The sequence below is a fragment of the Neovison vison genome, chromosome 12 (genome assembly GCF_020171115.1).
Source record: "Neovison vison isolate M4711 chromosome 12, ASM_NN_V1, whole genome shotgun sequence".
Lineage (NCBI taxonomy): Eukaryota > Metazoa > Chordata > Mammalia > Carnivora > Mustelidae > Neogale > Neogale vison.
In genome coordinates, this window is record NC_058102.1 from 88,428,694 (window position 1) to 88,438,579 (window position 9,886).

The 9,886-nt window shown below is 53.0% G+C and overlaps 1 protein-coding gene across 1 annotated transcript; it reads right to left on the bottom strand.

The window, feature by feature from the left end:
- Positions 1-729: 729 nt before the first annotated feature.
- KRT71 (keratin 71) lies at positions 730-9,290 on the bottom strand. The gene is made up of 9 exons (XM_044228485.1): positions 8,844-9,290; positions 6,281-6,495; positions 5,534-5,594; positions 4,931-5,026; positions 4,399-4,563; positions 4,067-4,192; positions 2,430-2,650; positions 1,711-1,745; positions 730-941 (listed from the first exon to the last, which is right to left on the bottom strand). The coding sequence occupies exons 1-9, from the start codon at positions 9,288-9,290 to the stop codon at positions 730-732; spliced, it is 1,578 nt and encodes a 525-aa protein (XP_044084420.1).
- Positions 9,291-9,886: the final 596 nt, after the last annotated feature.

A 9,886-nucleotide genomic window follows, 5' to 3' on the forward strand; every position in this document is an offset into this window, starting at 1 on the left:
TTCGTGCACGCTCTGTTTTTTCAGCTCTACGGAGAAAATTCCCCTAGAAACATGGGTTGCACAGGCAATCCGCAGTGTGTTTGGTGTGTGTGTGTCTGTGTGTGTCTGGGCGGTGCCTGCTCCTGTGGGTTCTGGACTGAGGACGTGTACACACCTTGACTACTCAGAGACCAAGCCGTCAGATCGTGCTGTTTATTGAGGATGCAATGGGAGGACCTCTAAGAAGAAAGGAGATGTGGAGGGGCTGCCTCTTCTGTTTCTGGATACAGGAGAGCGAAGAGAGACCTGAGCCGTGAGATGGGGCCAGGTGGTGGGGACTGGCCTCTCTTGTCCTTCGGCCCTCCCAGAATAGGCAGTTGTTGGGACTGAGGGCCCAGTGTGAGAGGGGGGCCCGGGTCTGAGACCCAGGAGCCGGACAGAGTAGTTAGTGACTGAGCGGGGGATGTTGTGTCCAAGACAGAAGGCCGGGAGCCTGGAGCTGAGCCCATCCCCTGGCTGGGGGACCTCAGCCAAGGAGCTGAATGTGAGGCACGTACCAGGAGGAATTTCACCAAGTTTAGCCATCCACACCTGTCCAGGCTCAGGAAAACGCAGGCTGGGAGAAGTGTGGTGGCCAGAAGGACAACGGCAGGGCAGGGTGGAGAGGGGGCTGACAGCAGGCTGGGGGACAGAGCATGTGGAAGACAGCTGCGGATGCAGGGGTGGCGGGAGGGCAGGGAGCAGCCCTCTCTACCTGCTGGCTTTCTTGGAGGAGGTGCTCTGGCTGGAGCCCTTCCCCAGGGTATCTTTGTAGTCACTGCTGCTGCCCCTGCCCCGGACGTCCCCGCCGCGGACGCTGCACACGCCAGAGATGCAGCTGCTGCTACTGGCCACGTAGCCGCCGCTCACGGAGCTGGGCCGGAAGCCATAGCCGCCGCTGCCGCTGGTGCTGCTGATGATAGCTGCAGAGGGACAGAGGGGGGCGGTACCCTCAGGGGCGGGGCTAGGCGAGGCCCCAGCCCCACCCCCCCGGGACTCAGGATCTCTTGGAACAATGGGTTAGGTGCCCGCCCCGCGGCTCCGCCCCCTCCTCTGGGGAAAATAGCCCAAAGACAGCTTCCCCCATGTCCTGCTCTTGCGATGCCCCTCTTAGACCCAATCTAGATGATTCTTAATTCTCAGAAGCCCAGGTACCAATCCAACCACCTGTTATTCTGGATACACACTCCCCCTCTTCTATTAGCCTGTTTGCCAAACTTCCGCTCCAACCTTTCTTTCCCTCTCACTAGCTGCCCCATAAATGGCATCTTTTAGAGCTCTGGTTAAGTTCCTAGTCCTGCTGAAAAATACAGAGGTTCAACACTGTCCGCTTATGCTCTGAGGTCCCCATTCAACAATTCCCTCAGCCGCCTCTAATTCTCCAGCCCAGGGCTGGTTGCAGCTTGTGGCCCTGGTGCTCCAGGCCTCACAGACACTCATCCTCTGCTTCCTCTTCTAGCTTTCCTAGCGGCCATCCCCTGGGAGCAGGGAGACAGAGGAATAGGGAGGAAGAGCTCTGCTCTGGAAGTCAGGAGAACTGACTGCTGGCTATGCCTCTGCTATGTGGCTGTGTGATCTCAAAGTTTTTGCTCTCTGGTCCTGAGTTTGCTCAGCTACACACACGGGGTGCGACTAAGACCCTTTCCTGTCTTCAGATTCTACAGTTCTAGGGCCCAGCACACAAGTACTTACAGATGCTGACTGGGGAGGGAAATTCTCCTGACATCCTGTAAGGGAGAGAAATAAAGTAAGAGCAAGCAGTCATCCAACCCGCAGTCTATTAACCTCAAAGCTAGTGTCCCCACCGACCTGTTGTGGGTTTTTGAACCCAATAGGCACCTCTGGAAATTTCCTGGGCTTTTGGTGAAAGCAGAGATTTGGGAGCTGTGGCTGCAGCCCCTGAATCTTTGGGGTTAAGCAGGCAACAACCCAAATCAAACAGTCGGCACAAGGTACACATGCAGGCTGGTATGCACACTTCCCAAGGACTGACTTTCTCGGCTGGTGAGAACATTGGGGAAGCTGGAATGGTTGCTCTGGGACACATCTGATAAGCTCATCTTATTTCTGGACAGGTAAGGATGATGGAACAAGAATGCCTAACATAGTAATGGGGTGGGGTTTATTTTTTTATTTTTCGGTTGGGGTTGGGGGGTGGTAGTATGCCGAGGTATACCCAGGAAAATTGTAAGATGGAATGAGCTAATCACTGAGGCACAGTGCTTGGCATGAGTGAGGGCTCACGCAGGCGTAGGTATTATTTATTACTGTTATTTTTCCCATCATCACCACCCCTTCACTCCTCCCAAGGACTCATCTTTTCTGGATGAGTGTGTTAAGCATTCTCTTTTGTCCTTCTCAAACCCCCTTCACCCCTCCCCCGCCTTTCCTGCCAGAGCACCGCCCCCCACCTGCACTCCTCGCTCTCCAGCAGCTTGCGATAGGTGGCGATCTCCATGTCCAGGGCCAGCTTCAGGCTCATGAGCTCCTGGTACTCGCGCAGCATCCGGGCCAGCTCCTCCTTGGCCTGGTGCAGGGCGGACTCCAGCTCGTCCAGCTTGGCCCGGGCGTCCTTCAGGGCATTGTCACCCCTCTGCTCGGCATCGGCGATGGCCGTCTCCAGGTTGGAAGCCTAAACAGGGAATCAGAGAAGCTGGAAAACTGGACGGGGTGATTAGAGTCATCCACATCCAAACCCCACCAGTGCTTGGAGACTCCTGGGTGAGGATACCCACTTCTATCTTTCCCACCTCCCACCCCTCTAATAGGCTGGAGCCCCTTCTGGGGCCAGCAAGTCCTTCCTAGCTCTATCTCCACTTGCTTGTATTTAGGCATTGGTGGTGATGAACAATAGTGCACCCTGCCCTCCTGCTCTCCTGTGATTGTGGCCAGCTCAGTACCACGTCAGTTCATGAGGAAGACATTTACTTGGCCATCCATGTGCCGAGGATACAGAAGAGCTTTCTGCTCTTGAGTTGTTTCAAGTCTGGGATGAGAGATCCTTAGAATGTTGTGTTGTGGGTACAATGAGAGTGGCCGCCCAGGTACATAGGACCACAGACGAGGGGCACAGGGAAGGAGGTTCCCTAGAACTAACTATTACTTCCCAAGTGCTTACCATATGCCTGGCACTACCCTCAGCCCCGACATGCCTTTTTCATGTCTTAGCTCATGTATTCCTTAAACTCACCTGTGCAGAGAGGACAACTAACTTGCCCCACATCATGGAGTCACTAAGTGTTAAAGCTCCTGGGAAGGTGGAAAGAGCACTGGACTAGGAGTCATAGTGGGTTCCAATCACAGCTCTGCCATTCGCCAGCTTGTAACCCACTTAACCTCTCTGAGGTTTCCTCATTTGTAACAATGGGTAGCTCTTGCCTCATAGAATCTTTGAGACACTTCTGGATGATAAAATGATAGGAGCCACCGCTGTTGTTATTCTATAACCTCATCCTGTCTCCCCATCTACTCAAGCTAAGACTGCGGCCTAGAGCCCTCAGAAGAGTTTGAGCAAGGCCTTACTGATAGTTAAATAGTTACAGAAGGCTCTTGAATGGCGCTCTCTGAGCCCACTTGTCAGTCATTTCATTAACAAATGTTTATTAAGCTGCTACTATGTCCTGGCACTGTACTAGATGCTGGAAAAGCAATGGGGAATGGAACAGCCAGCTTCCTGCCTTCCTCCAGCTCCATGGAAGAAGGGACAGGCTGGTGTGGGGCAATCACCAAAGTGTGACAAGGACAAGAGAAGCACAGATGCCAGAACAGCATGTGATTAAGGCAGAAGGCACAGGGGGGTGTGGTCCTACCCCATTCTGGGGAATGAGAGAGACGGCTTCCTGTAGGAAGGACATCAAAGCAGAGATTCTTGGGGAGAGTGGGAGATGTGATGCCCCAGGGATGTCTGCTCTAAAGTATTTGAGGCAGTGACCTCATTGGTTCCTTTCCTTTCATGGGCAGAGATTCGAAAGGCTGATATTCTTAACCAACTCTTTCCCCCTCCAATTATGCCCTCCTGCCCCAGGCCATGGGTAACCAGTTCCCTCACCTGCTTCTTCACATTCTCAATCTCTGAGCGGATTCTCTGGATGAGCCGGGTGAGCTCTGAGATCTCATTCTTGGTGTTCTTGAGGTCATCCCCATGCCGGCCAGCTGCCAGCTGCAGCTCCTGGAACTGGGACCCCAAAGCACAGAGCATGGTGAGCATGCTGGATGGTCATAGGACCACATGATATCTCGGGATTGCTGATGTCATGGACATCAACATGAAAGGACATGTTGGACACTTAACTAGACATGGCCTCTGTTTTGAGAATGATCAGGCCCAGTCCTCATGCCTGCTGGGGTTGCCCTCCCCAGTCCTGCTTCAGCCCAGCTCACCTTGGTCTGGTACAGCGCCTCGGCCTCGGCCTTGCTTTTCAGGGCGATCTCCTCATACTGGGCACGGACCTCATCAATGATACTGTCCAAGTTCAGGTCCCGGTTGTTGTCCATGGACAGGATGACGGACATATCGCTGATGTGGGACTGGATCTGAGCGATCTCCTATATGGGAAACAAGCCTGGTCTCACGTCTTGACTTTCAGAGGCTAACAGCCCTCCCACCCATTCCTTTAAGCAAGATAAGCAAATCTGGGTGATGCTAACTTAGAGGCTCTGGGCCAAAGCTGTGGCTTCCTGGGCCAAGTGAGTTTCCTCCAGGCCGCAGATAGATTTCTGCCACCATGAAGCCAGGACATGGACCATTTCCTTTCCACCCAGAAGGTGGAGACTGGGAGCCTCTCAGAGCTGAAGTGGGAGATGAATGGCTAACCACGGGGTCTCCCTGAGATCAAAGAGCCTCTCTCAGCCCCCAGAACAGAGTTTTACTCACTGACTGCCAGCAGAGGCGGGAGTGGAGACACAGACTTACCGCTTCATAGAGACACTTGAAGAACTTGATCTCCTGGTCCATGGAGTCCACTTTGGCCTGAAGCTCAACCTTATTGGCATAAGCAGCATCCACATCCTAGAAGATGCCCCCGACATCCCTCGGTCACTGCCAGTGCAGCAGAGAAGGAAACACCCACCCCAGCCTGGGTGCCCAGCACACTGAAACAGTGGCCCTTTTCTATCTGAGAGGCTCATGGGAGAGGAGACGATGGAGCAAAAGGCCCAGCCTTGCCCCATCCTGAGAATCTGCTCCTTCAGCAGGGATGGGGTACCCCTCTAAGGAAGGGAACCCCAGCCAGGCTGCTGTCAGTCATCCCTTTGATGTGTAAGTTGGACCCTGTGGCTACAGGGGAGCCCCTGTGTTTCATCTTCTGCTCTTCTTTACTGTGGACATGAAACACTCAGAAAGGCCATCATCTCTCTGCCTTTTCATTCCCTTTCTGGATAGTACATTGTGTTTTTCTTCAGCCTTTACATCATTAGTTTGGAATCAGCTCTTTCACTGAGAGCAGAGGATACTGGTAAGCTCAGCTCTCCCTGGTCCCAGGCCAGCCCTGGACTCAAGGCCTGTCTTGCCTCTCACCTTCTTGAGCAACACAAACTCATTCTCTGCAGCTGTTCGCCTGTTGATTTCTTCCTCATACCTGCAAGAATGCCAGAGCTTTGTCAGTGAATATGTCTCACTTAGAACCCTCTCACTGAGAACGTCTTTCACTCAAAGAAGATTCTAAGAGGGAGTATGGCCATTTGAGGGACAGATGCTAATGGGCCACAGAGTCCTGGGCTAGTGAGGCCACCAGGTAAAGAAGGCTTCCTGGAGGAGAGGACATGGTAACTAAGTCTGGAGGGGGAAAAAAAGGTGATTATTGAAGATCCAGCTACAAAACTGAGGTAAGAGCATGTGGAGCAAGTGTTCTATGGGAAATCTTACAGGAAGCAAGAAGCAAGCTCTTCCTTGAAAATTTGAATGAAGCCTTACAAATGAATGGGAGTGTTTCCTTAGTTCCTCCTCATAGCCATTCCTCCAGTGAGGACCCAGAAGCTCCAGGAGATTATGAGTAGCTTAATCAAGGTTTCCCTTTTCTAGGCAGATACGGTCCTTTGACCACTGTTCAACTCAATGGACATTTGTCCCAAGGGCCAGACCAGAGGCTGGAGGAGCAGAGAGCAGTTTCCAGAGTTGTGTTGGAATGATTCTGCCAGGTAAGACAAAGAACAATGCCCCTCATCTCCAAAACCTTTAAGCCGGGGACAGCTGCCACTCCTGCAGAAGGAGCTTAGAGGGAAAGGGACAACTCTCCAGCTGCAGGGGGATCCCTTCCCCACTCACCTCTTTTTGTAGTCCTCCACCACGTCCCGTACACTCCTCAGCTCCGAGTCCAGCCGCACCCTGTCCCCGGACAGTGTCTCCAGCTGCTTCCGCAGGTTGCTGATGTAGCCCTCGAGGATGGGCTCCAGGTTGTTCTTGCAGTTGTTCAGGTCCAGCTGCTGCAGCAGTTCCCACTTGGTCTCCAGCACCTGGTTCTGCTGCTCCAGGAACCGTACCTGGGATCCAAAGAGCAGAAACTGTTGAGCCCCCTTGGGAATAGTCATGCCTGTCATTCACAGGGCTCTGTGCAAGGCGCTCTGCCTGCATTTTCTCCTTCACCGCCTCACAACAGCTGCACAAGGTGGGCAAATTGTTAACCTCATTAGATAGGAAGGAAATGGAGCCATAGAGAAGTTGAGCCTCTTTCCAAGGTCTACCAGTTTGTTAAGAGGGGGAGCCCAGAAATAAACCCAGACTTGTGTCCCATAACTCATGCATCCAGTCACTTAGAACCCCATTATGGCCAATCCAGCTTAGGATAGGGGAGTGCCTAAAAACTACCAACATGGGGTCAGGCTGGGTCCATCTTTGGAAAAGTCGACCGTTCTGCAAAAGGGAATCTGCTCTTTATTTTGTAGCCTATCAAACTCAGTGAGGCTCAATGGGCCAAGAGCTTCTGGGTGTTCTAAATTTCTGCATCAGGCTCCAGCTCCATCATTGCTCATGGCCTCCTACCTCTGCCCTAGTTCAGCCCCTTAGAACCATCTTCCACAGAGCAAGCCCGGCACGTGGGGCAGGATGGATAGATAGGGCTCCCCGTGCCACTGTCACCTCACTGGGCCAGGAAACTGACCAGAGGGAGTGGATCTACATACTTTTCTCTTGTGCAGTTTGGGTGGCAGGGCAGGACTTTTAAAATATGACTTAATCCACATGAGCACAGCCATTATCTAAATAAGGTTGTGTTCTCTATTATCATAAGCACAGGACCTCCAAAAACTGGCTGGGATTCAGCGTTGAGATGGGAACAGCTGCCACACTGCTTGCCCCCTGCAGATCATCCAGTCTTGGTTTGGTTTAATCAGTCCTGACTCTTTCACGTATATCCCTAAGACTGAGCATTAGTCACGGAGTAAACCCTACACCCAGGATGCCACAACTGGCATCTGGGCTACACATTGGACAGTCAGGATCACAAATAGGTTGTGTCCTCCTTCTGAGGAATAAAGTCACAGGGACAGTGCTGGCCTCGGAAGTGAGCAAGGGCTGCTCAGAGCAGGAGTCTAGAGCTGGGGCTTGGGGCAGGGGGATGGGGAGGCTCCAATGGCCAATGACCATTTCAAGCATAGGCTTTGTCCTGGATTGACCCACCCTTGGTGCCTTATTGTCATTTAGTCAACGTAGCCCCCAGCACCCAGGACTGGGTCTCACCTGCCTCCCTCCTGCTCCTGCCCCAGATGCCATACTCTGGCAAGGCATGTCCCTCCATGCTTTTGCCGACTCATAGAATGAGAGTAATAATTTCTCATCTATCAAAAGTCAGGGGCATCTCTGGCTTGGATGATGCCTTGAGGGCTCCTCCAGACCCTGGATCCTCCCCTTCTCAACCCTCCTCCCCCATCTCTCTGAAGATGAAAATGATAGTAACGCTAACCATCCCTTCGGAGCACTTCCGTCTGTGGGAGGAGGCACTGTGCCAAGATCTTCGCATGCATTTTCTTTTATCAACCTGACAAAACCCCGGAGAAGCAGGCTATTATCTGCATTACAGAGATAAGGAAACGGAGGCGCAGACAGAATAAATAACTCTCCACACAGCTGCTCCGTGGCTGGCTTAGTCAAGACCCAGCTGGTAAGTGATGGGGCCAGAGCGGAAGCCAGGTCTGACTTCAGAGCACTGTGGAGGCGTCCTCCCCACTGCACTCTTCTGCTTCTCTCTCGAGTCCTTAGCCAACTGAAAAAAATGCCCATGGCCGAGCCATCTGGCAATGACCCGTCAAATGACTAGTGGATGAGACCTGCTGATAATGGACAAGAGCAAGACTCCGGGGCAGATTCCCTCTCTCTGCTTTTTTTTTTTTTAATATTTTTTAAATATTTTGTTTATTTATTTGACAGAGAGAGATCACAAGTAGGCAGAGAGGCAGGCAGAGAGAGGGGGGAGAAGCAGGCTCCCTGCTGAGCAGAGAGCCCAATGTGGGGCTCAATCCCAGGACCCTGAGATCATGACCTGAGCTGAAGGCAGAGGCTTAACCCACTGAGCCACCCAGGTGCCCCCTCTCATTGCTTTTTCCACACACAGCCTGCACGGACCCCAGGCTTAGCAATGGCAACAAGCCAACCCTCGAGTAAGAGACAGAGATCTTTCCTTCGGAGGTCCTGCCAGTAACCCCCATCAGCCTCTGCCAGTAGAGACAGATCTCCCTCTGTGTTCTCTTGAGAACGACCGCAGGGAACCATACATAAGTCACCTCGATGAACGAAAACATCTGCTTTATCCACATTCAGTGCCTCCTCATATCTAACCTGAATCCCTGCTCCTGTAACAGAAGCTCATGCCCTGAGAAGAGAAGGTTAGACCCACCTTGTCAATGAAAGAGGCGAACTTGTTGTTCAGAGCCTTGATCTGCTCCCGCTCCTGGGCTCGCACTTTCTGGATCTCCGGGTCCAGCTCCACGTTGAGGGGGGCCAGGAGGCTTTCGTTGACAGTGACCTGATGGATGCCCCCTGGAGGACACACAGATGGACACACGGGCCCCAGGGCCACACTGCCAAACATGCTGCCAGCAAAGCCACTGGCCCGGCCTCGACCAAACCCATAGCCTCCGCTCTTCCCGCTGCCGCTGGCCATGTTGAAGGAGATATTCCGGATGCCCCCCAGGCTGTAGAGGCTCCGGCTTCCAAAGCCCCCGCTGAGCCCTTTGCCCCCTGCCCGGTAGGAGGATGAGCTGCCCCCTGAGAGCACTGCTGAGCAGCCACTGAAGCCTCCCTTGGTGGCAGCTCCCGACTTGCAGGTGAATTGGCGGCTCATGCTGGTGGTGGAGAGAGGGTTCAGATGCAGGAGGGATGAAGATCAAATCCTACACAGGCTCTACAGGTTGCAGTGAGGACCGGCAGGCACCCTTCCTTATATGTGCTTGGCGTTGGGGCTTGTGGATGGGCAGTCAAGAGCTTAATTCATGGGTTTGGCTTGCCTGGGAGCAAGAAGTCATTTTCTCTATGCTGAGCTAGAGATCAAGCCCTCCCCACCTCTGAAACAACATGAAACCTTCAAATTGCTGGGCTTGCAAGCCTTGCTCATGTAATTTGGGTTTTATCTAATTAACCTACTGTTATAGGGTAATTTGCCCCAGGCCCAGCCTCTCCAGAGGGATGTCACTGGACTTCACCATCCCTATCCTGATTAATCTCTCGGTCATGGACTTCCTCCTGGGGGCTCAGGGAGTTAGAAGGTTATAGACCCTTGGATGGGGCAGACTCCTGGGTATAGTATCTGGGGGCTCCATCCATAGGTGTATCCTCCTCTTTCCTGGAAAGACCCCCTTCATTCAGGCCTCCCAGAGAGACACTCCACTGGTGCCCCCTTCACCTAACCCACAGAGGACAGTGGCCATGTCTGCTGGGCAG